Source organism: Balaenoptera physalus, assembly GCF_965194825.1.
Source record: "Balaenoptera physalus genome assembly, chromosome: 11".
Classification (NCBI taxonomy): domain Eukaryota; kingdom Metazoa; phylum Chordata; class Mammalia; order Artiodactyla; family Balaenopteridae; genus Balaenoptera; species Balaenoptera physalus.
The window spans coordinates 1921383-1936475 of record NC_138896.1 but is presented as its reverse complement, the minus strand read 5'-3'; the positions used below and the strand labels follow the sequence as shown (position 1 = coordinate 1936475).

At 45.3% G+C, this 15093-nt stretch overlaps 1 protein-coding gene across 20 annotated transcripts in view; it reads left to right on the top strand.

The window, feature by feature from the left end:
- Window positions 1–15093, top strand: part of MYLK4 (myosin light chain kinase family member 4) — a 96906-nt gene that overhangs the window by 46308 nt on the left and 35505 nt on the right. For 3 of the 20 annotated variants that reach the window (XM_082413202.1, XM_082413203.1, XM_082413204.1), the window contains exons 2-3: window positions 8839–8947; window positions 10560–12571. The exons of 9 other annotated variants lie outside the window; for them this stretch is intronic. In XM_082413202.1, the coding sequence (XP_082269328.1) occupies window positions 12374–12571 (198 nt within the window). In that variant the 5' untranslated portion in view covers window positions 8839–8947; window positions 10560–12373. Of the gene's footprint in view, window positions 1–555; window positions 1585–3784; window positions 7516–8835; window positions 8948–10559; window positions 12572–15093 lie in introns of those variants that run through there. 8 more of the 20 variants (XM_082413214.1, XM_082413201.1, XM_082413217.1 and 5 more) reach the window with 7 other exon arrangements.

Below are 15093 nucleotides of genomic sequence, written 5' to 3'. Positions count from 1 at the left end.
CCACATCGCCCTGCGTTTCCTCAGACTGTTCTCTTTCCCTGAGATGGCCTTTCCCTCCTATTCACCTGGCAAAAACCTATTTATCTTTTCAGGCCCGGCTCAAGCAGCAACTCTACTTCAAAGCCTTGATAACCCAGGACCCAGGCAGGAGGAATCCCTCTTTCCCCTGTGCTGGTGTAATTCCTGTCTGTATCTTCACTGTAATAGCATCGGGCGTTTGTTGAGAGCTTACTGTGTGCCAGGCACTGGTCTAAGTGCTTTATATATGTTCTCTTAATGCTCATGAAAACTCTGTAAGGTAAGAACTGTTATTATCCTCATTTTACAGATGAAAATTACAGATGAAAGGTTAAGCGGATTGCCCAAGATCATACAGCTAGGAAACGGCCAAGTCAGGATGTGAATCCAGTTTCTTAAGCAACTATAACACATACATGATAATTATTTTAATAATGCACTTATCAGTTTTTCTCACTAGATTATAAGAATTTTCTGTCAGGGGCTCTGTCTTATTCCTCCGAGCATACCCAGCATTCTATCCTGAATGGATGAATGAATGAATGAATGAATGAATGAATATGTATACGCACACCATGGGGTAACAAATTTGAACTTACAGGAAACTCTAAAATGATGAGAAATTAGTCTATGGCCCCAATTCAAGTTTCTTTTCACAGTGAACACTGTTAATCATTTCCTGTGATTTCTTTTAGAAATACCAGCATATATGTATGTGATTTAAAGAATTTATCCAAACAGGATCACTCTTAAACATTCTGCTCATTGCTTAGTACATAGAGGGCTATTTTCAACTTATCAAAAATGAAAAGTGATTATGATATTTTGATTAACTGTGATACCTTGAAAATTCTGTCAATTTTGTGTCCATAAAAATTGTCGATCATTTGAAAGTATTGATCATAGCCCCAAGTCCAATGTTTAAAATGTCCTCACCACACGGTGGTAGCGTCGACTGCTTTGGGGAGCAGAGGGAGAAGTGAGATAATTACGTCTCTTAGCCAGTGTGCTGTCAGCAGTGCTCGCTCAGAGTCCCTTCATTTCTGTTATTCTTCTGCATTTACAAAGAAGCATTCACTGGAGTGTTTTTCTAAAGGAGCAGAGGAGGGGTGGTGATGGGAGGGCGTGGGGGGCTTCGAGCAGAGCACAAGGGCTCTAAAGCCCATGGCGGCCTCGGTCTTGGGCGCCTGGGAGGTGGGTGTAGCAAACCATGGGCCCCGGGCTAGCACAGAAGAGGGTCCACAAATCTTGGACTTTCCAAGGGACTTGAGTGCGCTGAGTTCTTCTACTGCGTGGACATTTCATCTCCTCCTGTGGCAGGGAAAATGCCTTTATTTTCCATATGGTACAAAGATGTACCTCTTTCCGAAGCAGAGTTGAACCTGAGCAGAACATGTTTGTTTGTGATTTCAATCCTACAGGCTGGACACTGGAAGCAGGCCTAGGTCACTCTCGGAAGTCAGCAGAAACCCTTGATTCAGATGCCTTTGAGGATATGCTCTTTCCCCTTGGTCAATACAAGCTCCTGTGCTCAGACCTTTGATGCTGCAGGAAAACCGTAACCCGGTACTTTTCTCAGCCCACAATTGTCTGGATCAGCCTACTTTCTCCTAAGAAAGTTCTCAAACAGTGAAACATATGAAATTAGCTTATATTACTTTTTTAAAAATCGCAGTAAAATATACGTAACATCAAACATAAAAATATACATAACATAAAAAAAGAGGCTCCAGGTTTCAGCCTGTATCAGAATTTCCTTCCTTTCTAAGGCTGAACAGTACTCCATTGTATGGATGGACCGCGTCAACAGACACTTGGGTCGCTTCCACATCTTGTCCGTTGTGCATAATGCTGCTGTGAACGTGGGTGTGCAAGTATCTCTTTGAATCCTTGCTTTCAATTCTTTTGGGTGTGTACCCAGAAGAGGGATTGCTGGGTCAGATGGCAACTCCACGTTAAAGTTTTGGAGAAACTGCCACACTATCTTCCCCAGTGGCTGCGCCATTTTACGTTTCCGCCAGCAGAGCGCAGGGTTCCAATTTCTCCACATCCTCACCGACACTTACTTGTTGTTTTTTTGATAGGCTCCATGGTGTGATGGGTGTGGGGTGGTATCTCGCTGTGGTTTTGGCTTATGTTACTTTTCACTCAAGAAAAAGCATTCTTCATTCTGGGTTTGGTGGGAGTGTTTGGAGGAGGAACCACAAAAGCAAAGTTCTCCACCGAATGGTAGCTCAGGGTACATTCACCCACCTACGCCTGGGCCCAAATACGGGATCCGACCTTTAGAAGGAGCTGGCTGGGAAGCCCTGCATCGCCTGCCCGTGGTGATCCCCAGAGACCTCTCCAGGGATTCCTGACCATTAAATCATGCCCTGACTCTGGGGTGGGAACGGCCCTCTCTAACGTAATACTGGTGACAGCTTTGTGCTAGCCCTTATGTAAATGGGAGAGTGCTCTTCCAAGTGTCAGGGTCAGGCACGGACACTCCTCCTATTTCAGCGTTGGAGGTGGACTTGACCGAGGCAGCGGAGGAGTCGGAGCAGACACCGTTTGTGCAGACAGCTGAACAGGCTTGTTCCAGGGAGACCACACCAACTTAGTGTCTGTGTTGCTTTTCTTTTTCCAAAAACACTTGCACATTTGTCGCTGTATCTTAGCCTCTCAGTAATCTTTGGAACTAGCGGAGATAAGCCCATTTGACTGAGAGAACCATAGTCTTTGAGATATGAAGTGGCTTCTGCAGGGGACGCAGTTGGTTAACAGAAACGTTACTAGAACCCCGCATCCTGGCTGTGGACCAGTGGTCCATTTGACAGAGATGATCCCCACTGAGAGTTAAGATTTCGTGCATCTGAATAGCCTGCTTTCTTCAGGACTTTGTATGGCTTGAAGCAAAGTATTCTGTGGAGCAGCGGCAGAGGTGTAGCTTGCGTCCGGCCCCTTCTCCATAAATCCTGGTGGTAAAGCCCAGCTCCACGAAGACGGGCACGCCGCCCCCGCCCCCGGGCCTCCCTAACCTCGGCGGGTACCACCAGTGCTCCTCACGAGACTTTGAGACTCAGGCTGGTTAACTCTGCTTGGCTTAAGCTTAGGCACCACTGCCGATGACCCTCATGATCGTTAAAGCCAACTTCCCAAAACATGAACGTCGTAGACTAAAGAATTTCCTGGGTCTCTTGTTGCTGCCCTGCTTGGCTCAAGTCAGAGATCATGTGAAGTTCTATGTCACTGGCAATGGTCTTTGAGTGACTGGTGCTTTCCTGCTGGATTTTAAGTGGCCTGAAGTAGACACACAGGTCTGGGCAGCCCTCACCAGCCTATTTGCAAATATGCAAGCCCACGCATAAATGGTCCATCTTCTGGAATTACTAGCTGGAGACCTGAGTGGCCAAGAACACAGGGGCTCACGGACACAGCATGTGGACGCCACTGATAGACAAAGGCAACCAGCTGACTTTTGTGGCTTCTCTCCACGGAGGTCGTTCCTCAACTCAGGTGGCCTCTGCCGAGCATGCGCCCCAGAGCATGACGAAGCTGTTGTTACAGGGACAGCAGGATCAGCGCCTGAGGGTTTTAGGTTGCGGTGAGCATTAGTGGGAACATGGAGATGGTTTCCTTAAATAAACCAGTGAACAGCAGGCCCTTTTCTGCTTTAAAACAAAAGATGAGAAAAACCTACCTCACGTGCCAACTCTGATATGTATTCTATTGTATATTTACCTGAAAAATGTATAACTTTGATTTATTATTTATATCTTTACAGAAGCACCTTTTGTCAAGGATGCCATGACTGGAGGAAAGAGCTTTTGTTATCATGAAAAACAGTCACCAGTCTTATGTTGCTCTTTGGAACGAAATCCTCAGAGCCTACTTTAAAATTATAGACCTTAAAAGTTGCCTATGTCTTTTAAACCAAAGATACCCAACGTTAGCATTACTTAAAAATAGTTTTTAACTAGTGGATAATGTTACGTGTGAGATGCCCTTCCAAAGCATCTTTGCACTTTACAGCTTCTCAGATGATACCACCCTGTTAAAGCTTGTTCGTGAACCAGGGCTGACACCCCACAGAAAAGCTCATGCAGGATAGCCAGAAATTTCCTTCCCGTGTCATACTCAAACAAAGTTTGAAAGTAAAAAGTCTTTCCCTCATTTCATTCCATCTCTACTGAGCCATAGGTAAGAGAATTTAATGAGAAAATTTGGAAGTAACTGGTGGCTAAGAGTATGTAGGATATGGACCATCTGGGGGTAAAGATAGGGGCTGCTATCGCCAAAAATTTTGTAACTTGCATTCATCAAGGAAATGTCGTGCTAAATTCATCTTATTCCTTTTTCTCCTGGGTTACTAAACTGGCTGATGTGAGAGTGCCATGATTTAGATTAATTTCTGCAATTAAGTTTCTTACCATGTCTTGTGGGAAATTCAGAGGCATGTAAACTGGATAACAGAAGAGCCGGGTGAAGTTGTGGTTAATTAGAGAACCATCCTCAATACACGTTAATTGTGGATTGATATGAACCTGGAGCCATGGTCCTCAGTTGCTTTCTGTTGTGGCACATGTGGAGGATGGCTGTTCCCCTCCTGGACTTGTGTCCACGGTTGTGTGCGGGGTACGTACAGTCCAGCAGACTGGCCACAGGTCCACGCTGTCCCTCCCACTCAAGAAAACACACCTGGAAACTGGTCAGTGCAAGAGACATTATTCTGAAAATAAAGTTACCACTCTGATCTGGAAAATGAAAAGCTGGCAGATTTCAGTACCTGGGACGTTATTAGTAACAAAGTATTTGTGCTACTATGAGATATTGTAAGACAGTCTGTGCTATGACTTGGCCCCTTGTCCCGTGCGTCATCCTGTTCAACATTTTAAACTCCATCTTTAAAGAACACTAAAAGGTGTGCTTCGAATCTCCTAAGGAACCCCAGGGCTTGGGAGCTTCCATCTCCACAGCTGAGAGCAGCCTGCAGGAGTGAGGCATCCTTCGAACCTGGAGGTGGCTTTCGGTGCCAGAAAACCTATAGATGGCAGAAGCTTTAAATCAGTATTTCAAAGTGGTTAATTTTTAAGAATGAAGTTTTGATATTCCATCTAAAAGGTTTTATTTCTGTAAGTCTTGCTCCAAATAGACTTCTCTCATAAACAGAGATGTCAACATGATCAGTTACTAATTGGGTAAATATTTTAAAGAAATTATTTCTTATTTTAATAGGAAATAATGTATTATTTTATTTCACCTCTGGACGGCTAGTCCCTGGAGGACAGCGACACTGTCTTGCTTACATCCCTGCTGTCGACCCTGGCTGTCTCCTGCACACACCATTGAAGTCTGGTGAATTAAACCCTAGTTCATAAACCTCGCAGGAGAGTCTCGGCTGTGACAGAACTCACTTTCCACGTAAGACAAACTTTGCAAATTAGAGGGCTAAGACCTTGGCAGGCTAACCCCAGGGCAGCTGTCCCCAAGCCTTGACTGTACATTACTCACATGAGTTGCCCCAGAAAATATACAGGGCACCACTTAAAATGGAATTTCAGATAAACAATGAATGATTTTTTTAGTAAGGGACATAACGTATATTAAAAAATTATTTGTTGTTCATCTGAATTTGAATTTAACTGGGCATCCTATGTTTTCATTTGCTAAGTCTGACAAGTCTAAGCCTTTAGAAAATGTTGAAGTGAGGGTCCCACTCCAGAGAGTTGGGTACAGTTGGCCTGGAATGGGACACCAGGGCTGGTATTTTTCAGAGGCTCTCCAGGTGATTCTATGGTGCAGCTGGGGTTGCAGGTCGCTGCCCTGTAATGTTCATTTCGACCTTGAACCTGTTCTCAGGACCTTCAGTTGTAAGCATCCGCCTCCTTTCCAAGGTATCCTGGCCCTTAGCTTCCCACAGGCTGACCTCAGGGATCAGTGGACCCACAGGCTTGGGGTGAAGCAGGAAATGCTAGGCAGCCTTGACCTTTCTGCCCTTCCTTAGACAGAGGAGCTTTATTCTAGGAAATTCTCCCTAGTAGAATTCTTGGGAAATGAAGTGTCTCTGCCCAGCCCCTGGGCTCCTTTCTGTACATCAGGCCATTGCGTGAAGCTGATCCTGACCTCTCCATGGTTCTCAGATGTGTAGCTCCCCCGTGGGCACCCTGAGTTCTCATGTGAGCCTCCTACACCCAAGTCCCCAGGCTAGAGCGCCCCGTCTCCCAAGGAGACCCCAGACATTAGGACCAGGCTTCGCTGGTCCCCATTTAAAGTTTCGTTGTGTGTGTCAGAGCCGAGTCTAGATCTTGACCTTGTTGGGCTCCCCCCTAGAGACTATTGCTGCACCCTGGGACCCAGGCTTAGCATCGGGGCCCTATTCACCACGAGCAGACCTTTCAGGGTTTGTTCTCCCATTTGGAGCTCACAGCAGTGTTCCTCTGGATTCCCATTTGTTTTTCTGTGCTCACTTGTTGGAGTCCTGGTACTAGTCGCATGCCTACACGGTGGAACTTGCCATGGCCTTGGGTCTAAGGTCGGTGAGCCTCCTCTGAGGGCTGTACCGGTGGGGGGGATGGGGGACTTTAGTGCAAGGATCAGGCCTGGCCCTGGCTTGTTTTCAGCCGGACCCTGGGGCTCCCTGGCAGATCTACACTTAAGATCGTCACAGCGCTGTTGACAGAGCCTGGAATCACCGAAGGCAAGCCAATGCAGGCATAAGATGTTGGGTTTTATTTTAAATTTGTACCGTTTGAAAGCCTTATAGCATGGCAAAATGTTGAGCTCTAGCAATCATTGGGATTATGGGATTAAAGACAGAATTCTGAGATCATTTGTATAGAGTTTAGCTGAAAGTGTCGGTGAGTTCTCCAAGGAGAATAAACCAGGGCTCAATGCTCATGGATGTCAAATACACTAGTGGACGGAGAAGCCTGGTAGATGAAGGCCAAAGCAGGAAGAAATGCCAAACAGCTCTCAGTTCCTGATCACGCGTAAATCATGAGGACCACTAATGGGATGAGGTGAAAGCATCGTCTAAGAGAATGGGCATCATCTGAAACCTGAGAGGCACATGGCTTACAAAGGGAGGTTTTAGATTTTAACTTTTAGATATTTTTACAAGTGCCCTACCAGAGGTGCTCATTTAGAAAGAAACCGGATAGTGTTTTCAAGGATGTGAGCTGTGTAGGGAAAATACTGAGGTGTCGCAGCCAGAAGACAAACCCAGTCTTAATAAAGACTTCTGCACTGAGGGAGCCGGGTGGGGAGGAGACCAGAACTTTTCATTGGAGTTGGAGTACAAAGTAAGGAGCCAAAATATTAAGTGGAAGGAACATATAGTCCTGGATATAAACAAGACACAGCCCTGTGAGAAGCTGGGAGCTGGCAGAATCCCTGAGCATCTTAGTACCTAATTAACTCCTGGGCTACCTGAGGCTAATGAGACTGATGGCTTAGGTCACAGCACATCTGAGAGTGGACAACTCCTTCTGTGCTGTCACTGGAGGGAATGGGAAGGTGAGATGTGATTTTTTTCCTTTTTTCACAGCCAAAAGTCATGGTGACAAAGGCTACATTGTATGGCAAATCTGTGATGTTAAACTTTGATTAAGAAAAGATCAACTCTTTGGTAACCTCTGAAAAAATGATTTGAAAAACTATTGAAAGAGAAGGTAACAAAATGTAATGCTTGAAGGCAAATTTAAAAAACAGAGTTTTCATCAAAGAATATCACTCCTAAGAACACATTTCTATTATTTCTAAGCACAAGTATGTTTATAGATTCAGTCAACTTTCCCAAGTTTTTTTTTAGTTTGGAGCTGGTGTTCTTTGATTAGTACTTGAATTTAGTAAGGAAACTTATTTTAACATTATTAATTATTAAAATAAAACATTGTTTAGAGGAAGTATATTTACATATAGGGTTAGGATAATTCTATCAAAATTCTTATTTTTAAATTTTAATAAAGATATTAGATCATCTAGGGGGAAAAGGTTATGTACACTTTGCAGACGTAAATTTGGTTAAATCAGTATTGATGGGACCAAGATTTAATAAAAATATGGATGATTATGAAATGCATATAAATGGTATGCTATTCCATTAAAAATTATATATCCGTATTATAATATAAACTAGTCTTAGTTATTTAATCACTTGAAAAAACCCCTAGATTTTAGGATTTTGAGTTGAGGATTTTTTTGCAGCTGGAGTCCTCGTTTTATAGAATGTGGATTTCTATAGGAGTTGTAATCCTCATCTGGTTCATTTTCTTTAAAATTAAAAAGAAAAAAACCCTGCATTTGACTTTGACATTAATTGTCATAACTTTTAGTAGAGAAGAAATTTTGAGGTGATACTAACTAAGACTAGAAGTCATAAAAAGTACTTAATATTTTTTATAACATCTACCTGGAAACTGAACTTATTTATTTTTAAATAATGCTACTTCTCTATTGAACAGGCAAAGTTGGTGCCAATACGAGTAATTCTGTGGGAGTGAATAGAAAATGAACAACAGCAAAGTAATAGCATGTAAAGAAACGAAACTTTCATGTTCAGATTTGACTGATGTTGCTATAGTAAGTTATATACTTGTGTAAATGTACTCCACCAATAATGAGGTCAGTTTGAAAAATATATTGCTTATAACTGAATTAAATCAAAATGAAAAATTTTACAGTGATCGTTAAATGCCAAATTGAACTGGTCTCGTTAAATGTGAAATTCAAGTATATTTAGACTATTGCCTATATTCTAATACATGAAAATAATGAGATGTGACCAGAATAGTTGGAAAAAGTTACTCCTATTTTTTTTTTTTTTTTTTCTTTTAGCAGCTTCTCATTTCACAGTTTAGATGTATTTTCTGGAATTTGACAAGATAGCCTAGCCTGTGAGCATGACGCATGCCGTGCCTCTCAGTTAACAGAGGGAAAGAGCAAACAGGTATCGGCCCCCGTGGTTTTATATGAGCATTTTGCTCGTGACTTTTACCTAAGGGGGTTACCTTTGTGTGTCAGTCAGGTTCACAAAGAAGAAAGAGTTCGTTAGGCACGTTGAGGGGGGCACAGCTGAATGGAGGGAATGTAGATGGAGTACGGTTTTATACGAGGTCCGTAACTGAAAACGGACTGCAGTCCTGCTCTTGGAATACCCACGACTGACCTTGCAGCCGTGACTGTGCAGTGCTGCGGCCGAGGCCGCCCGTCACCCCGTCGGAGGCACTTAGTTATTGACTGCTGTTCTGGGCGTAGTCTAGCAAACGGTCTCCAGGAAGGTGGGCGAGCACGTGTGCGCCGTTTGTGCTTCCTATGGCAGTACACGACACAGGATTTTGCTCTCCTGAAACCCACAGGGAATTCCAGGCGGGGCCCCAACAAGCCAAGGAAAGCAGACCAGCCCCTCCTCGTCCTCAGGCCCTGTCCAGTGCAAGCCTAGAGACTCTCTTTAGATACCTCCTGCAGGTGCTAATCGAGTTTCCTTAATCCTGCCCATTATCGTGTCTTATTTGAGAGGCTTTTCCTCCAAACAAAAATAGGCACTTTAGGGCTTCCCTGGTGGCTCAGTGGTTGAGAATCTGCCTGCCAACGCAGGGGACACGGGTTCGAGCCCTGGTCTGGGAAGATCCCACATGCCGCGGAGCAACTGGGCCCGTGAGCCACAATTGCTGAGCCTGCGCGTCTGGAGCCTGTGCTCCGCAACGAGAGAGGCCGCGACAGTGAGAGGCCCGCGCATCGCGATGAAGAGTGGCCCCCACTTGCCGCAACTAGAGAAAGTCCTCGCACAGAAACGAAGACCCCACACAGCCATAAATAAATAAATAAATAAATAAATTAAAAAAAAAAAAGAGGTAGGACCTTCAAAAAAAAAATAGGCACTTTAAAGTTTACTTGACCTATGCCCTTCTCACTCTGGCAAACCGATACCATAACACAGGTTAATGCTTATGCTTATACCAATTCCTAACATAAGTTCATCTATAGTTGCCTATTCTTCTAAAAGTCACAGAAAACTACTGTGTAATAACAAATGGGATATTGAGAACTGTGTGTACATTTGGAATATGTACTGTGGTGGGTAGATGTTTAGTGAGAGAAAACGAGGACAGAGTCTGTACTCCATGAAGCCCTGTTAACACTTTTAAGGATGAAGGTGTTGTAGGAAGAACCACCAGTATTATCCAGAGCCACCCCTTCTAGCAGAAACGTTTCAAATATTATTAAAATCTCCTATAATTGGGTGGAATTGGGAAGAATCTCGTTTTTCTCATTTTCGGTTGAGCTGATCGGGCTACATGCCCTTGAAAGTCTCTTCAAATTCTAAATAGATTTTATGATTTAGTAAGTTTTCTATTTCTTTGTCTTATTTTGAACTGTTAAAATACTGGGTTCTTTTGTGGTAAATTGTGTGGTTGGGAATACAAAACAGTTATGTATCTAACCCACCTGACTGTGCAGAAAACTACTTCCATTATCTTAATTTCTTTTTCAAATCTAATTTAAACCTGTGATGTTTCGTCTAAGCTGATTTTTCCTATTTCTCCTGGTTCTGCCTTCAGCTATTGTAGAAGATAAAGAGCTGATTTCCATAATGAAAAATGCTACCTTTTCGCTTGTATTGGTTTTGTTCATTGACGCAGCAGTCTCTCACCTTGGCAAACAAGAGACTGTTATTCTTATTTGAATCAGTGAATGAAGCTCCCTGTTTAAACAAGGAGGACAGGCTCATTGCCAAGGCTGCCCGAGACTACAAATTTGCAAAGGAGCTGACGTGCGCGTCATACAAGCCTATCCCCACATCACTGCCTCTGAGCGATGCTGGGGAAGAAACAGGACTAACCCACCACACTCCCTTCCCCTCGGAGAGGGGAAACGGGCCTCTGTTGATAGAGTTCCCGAGAGACTGCCCCCTCCCCGTGTCGACAGGGCCTAATGCAGTGGGGAGAAGCCAACGCCATTGAAGCAACGCCCCGCCAGCTGAGAAATGGAAAATTAATATCACGCAGCCAAACAAACAAGCACACTACTTTCTACGATCTGCCCTAAAGACATTTCCACACAGGCATCTGGTTACTACTAAACCATCATCGCAACAGGAGATAGATTCCAAGGGTGAAGGTACTTGAAAAAGCCCCCAAGAAGTGGTTTCGTGCCAGCAGACAAAGATTTGGAGTGTGCCCTTTAACTCTACCAAGTTGTAGTCTAGATCCTGTGGCATCGTAGACTTGGAGAGCTGAAGGAGCATTAGAATAACGTATAGGCTGGCTCCTTAATCCCAGGGCAAACACAGTGAAGGACTTCAGTGTCAAAGGCAAAGGCATTGACTTAACACCTATTCTAGTGTTGAGCTAGGTGATGTACAAAGAAATTTAATCAGACATTTCGAAGGAAATAGCTGCTGCTCACTCTTGCCTTCAGGCAAGACTGTTTCATAATCCTAATGAAGTAAAACGTAGCAGTGCTGATACTCTAACCTCTTCTCCTTTCCATCATCGGAAGTGTTCATTAAGTGTCTCTGAAGCATGTTAAGGAAGTTACCGTCAATACAGAGGTATGAATAATAGATCTGAAATATATACATTAAGCAAATGATTTTTATTAGGTATGAGACATTTGTTGAGAAAGTGGTAAAATGATACATAAGTGGTGACACAATGGTCTGAGCAGAGCATGGGCTTTCTCTCAGAGGTACAGGCCCACAAAGCCCACTACGTGAGCGTGGGGACTTCTAGGTGGCCCAGGAGCCTGGGAGCTGGACGTCTAGCCTCATACTGAGGAGGATGTAATAAAGGATATAATAAATAGGTCATCCCTCAAGATAACATTTTATACAGGTGACTGAGGTGCTCAGCAAATACCGTCTGGCATCAGCACCCCCCCCACATACTAATCGATCGATTGATCAATTAATCAATTGATCAAGCACAGAGTTAGACGCTAAGGATACCGAGGTGTCTAGGCAGGGTCGCTATGATAAATGCATGATAGATGCACAGCCAACACACATGGAAGAAAGACTGATTCCTCTTTCAGTATAAGGCTAAGGGAAGGAGTGTTTCAAGGGAGAATTCACAACGGGAAACCTTCCTGGGTACGGTGTTGAATAACGAGTAGGAATTCCCTATGGCTCCTCAAAGTATGGCCCCTGGACCACTTACATCAGAATCACAGAGTTCGTGAAAAGTGTTCTCGGGCTCCAACCCAGAGCTACTAGTTAAGGCTCTCTGGGGCAGGAGCTTAGTAAACTGCAGAACCACTGCCCCAAGGCCTAAGGCAGCAAAGGGGGTGCTGGGCAGAAACACCCGCGTCCTCTTCACTCGTCGCCCACGGCTCTCCCCTTGACTGTCAAGGCACACTTTCCAAGTTCCCACTAATGATAACTCGTAGGGGTAGCAAAAATAAAATTACAAGCCTTTATTCAAATATTGAAAATTGTGTAGCCAGGAGTCTGCTCTTGTGGCCGGGAGCACTCGTGTTTTATCCCTGTTCCCTGTGCAGGACTGAGTTGGAAAACTGGGAGTTCAGTCACTCGCGCATCGGAGCAGGGACCCAGAGGTCCCCGCCCCACCAGGTACGGACTCCCGAGTTGTTGGGTCTTAGGAAGGTCCAGAGGCTGGCAGGGCAGCTGAGTCAGGAGCTGGGGGGGACCCCTGGAGGTCGCAAGACATCCACTATTTACCAACCAGTATTGAAGCATTTCCCTATTTTAATAACCGGTATAAGTGCCCGCTGAATAGTTTCCCATACGTCCACAATAAGACAAAAGACAGTGAGATAAAAACACCGAGAGTTCAGTAAGGTATTTATGTTCTCCGTAAATTGAGGGTCTAAGGCTACCTTAGGAGTAAAAGCACAGGCAACTAGACCGTATCAGAGGCCGTGTACTGTCTGTGTGCTTCTGAATCTTTGTTTCATAAGAACTGGGCTAAATAAAATTACTTTTGTTCCTTGTAAAGTTGATAGCTTGCTATAACCAAGTTACAGCACTTGTGTTAATAATCCTAACCGTGTTCTTTGCAGGTTGGAGCTGATCAGAACATATCCCTAATTCTCTAGAGTTTCCACTGTGACAGTTTTCATTGTCCCTGTCTTAGCTGGGGTGGCTGTAACAAAATGCCGTGGCCTGGACGGCCTGAACAACTGACGTTTGTCTCTCACAGTTCTGGAAGCTGAAGGCCTGAGGTTGGGGGCCAGCACGGTCGGGCTCCGATGAGGGCCCTCTCTCGGGCTGCAGACGGCCGCCTTCTCCCTGTGTCCCCACGGGGCAGAGGGACAGAGGAAGACCCTGATACCTTCCTCTTCTTATAAAAACACTAATCTCATTGTCCGATCCCACCCGCAGGACCTCATCTAAACCTGATCACTTCCCAAAGGCCCCGCCTCCTAATACATTCATCCTGGGAGTTAGGGCTTCAGTATATGAATTTTGTAGGGACGCAGACGTTCAGTCTGTAGCAGGACCTTCACACCTCAATGCTGCTTTTCTCTGTGGCCAGAGCTCCCGCCATCAGTGGCGACCCCAGAGGTGAGTGGACAGTTCTTGGCACGTGATATCAAGGCTGGCATTCTCTTCTGAGTCCCTGTGAGGACCCCTGGGTCAGTGTCAAGATTCTGGACATTCTGCAAAGGTCACTAGTATTCAACACGGTGCTGGATTCCCCCGCCTACGCCCCTCAAGGCCACTGGTTTCCAGACCAGCTGAGCTGTGTCTTGGCTCCGCCCCCTTTCCCTCCTGCCCCCCTCTGAGCTTCCCCAAGTGTGACATTCGCTCTTCGTGGATGGAGGCAAAATTCAAATCAATACAAGAGGCTGTGATGAATATTTTGTGAAAAGTTTCTTTACACCAAGTCATTATGTGTGTTACCTAGGCCAGCGCTTCTCAAATGTTAGCATTCACGGGAGCCTTGCGGGATTGGTGAAAGCACAGATTCTGATCCGGTGGGTGTGGTGGGGCTGACAGTCTGCATTTCTAACAAGCTCCCTGGTGGTGCTGGCCACGGACCTACTTTGAGTAGAAGGGACCAGGCAACTAAATGTTTGGGGATAGTCATAACAGATGGGTTTATATCTACAGAGTTTGTATTACATTCCACATTCAGAGACTTTTTAAGAGCTTTGCAGCTTCTCACTGTTTTTCAGAGATAGCCTTTGAAAGCCACTTTGCTTTGTAACGTGCTTTCAAAATTTGCTGCCCTGGGGAAGCTGTGGAAAGGCGAAACGTGAGGTTAAATATTTCGTTTAGTGAATCTAAGTTCAGACCTCTGAACTTCCCTTACCACCAAGGGACCATACAGCCCCTCCCTCGGGGAACACTGGGCCCCCGGGAGGTGCCCGCCTCCAAGAAGGCCCATGCGGGGTGGGGGGCATGGGCTGAACCACCCACCGCTTACTCGGAGCAGGAGACAGGGGACGGAGTGATAAAAGCGAACCTAAAATAAAAATTAAAAAACAGACTGAGAACACCGTGTGAAACGAATCCTTACAAAACTGTCTGCAGCGGGGAGAAATCAAAGAGTTTTATTAGGTGATGATAAAACGTAGTAAACTTCATGTGAAAACATTCCAAGGTCGGGTCTTGTGTGGTATAAGAGAGGAATTTTACGAAGTAAGGCTCATTTTAATCAAATGAACCTCAAGGAGCTCTAATCCCATTTATACCTGCGTTTGAAACTGGTTACACACACACGCACACCCGCCGTTCCTCAGTGACTTTGCCGCCCGGTCTGAAGTGCCAGGTTCTATTCTGGGGACAGAATCCCAAGAAGGCAGAGGCCTGCAATGATTCGGGGTGTCAGACACACTTCTGTGTGGAGTGTGTAAATACTTCTGCGCCCTGGAAGGTAGTGTTCTTCCACTTCAGCGTGAGTCTCCCCTCCTCTGCTCACCTCCATTTTGGTGGAGGAATTAAATCACTGGCCACGACTACATTTTGACCAGCAGGCCGGGCGGAGGGTCCCGGGCGGAGGGTCCCGGGCGGAGGGTCCCGGGCGGAGGGTCCAGGCGGAGGGTCCCGAGGGGTGCTTGGCAGCGTGGGCTTTTTCTTGGCTCCCCCCACCCCGATGCCCCCCGAGGTCAGCCTGGGGGCTGTGGTCT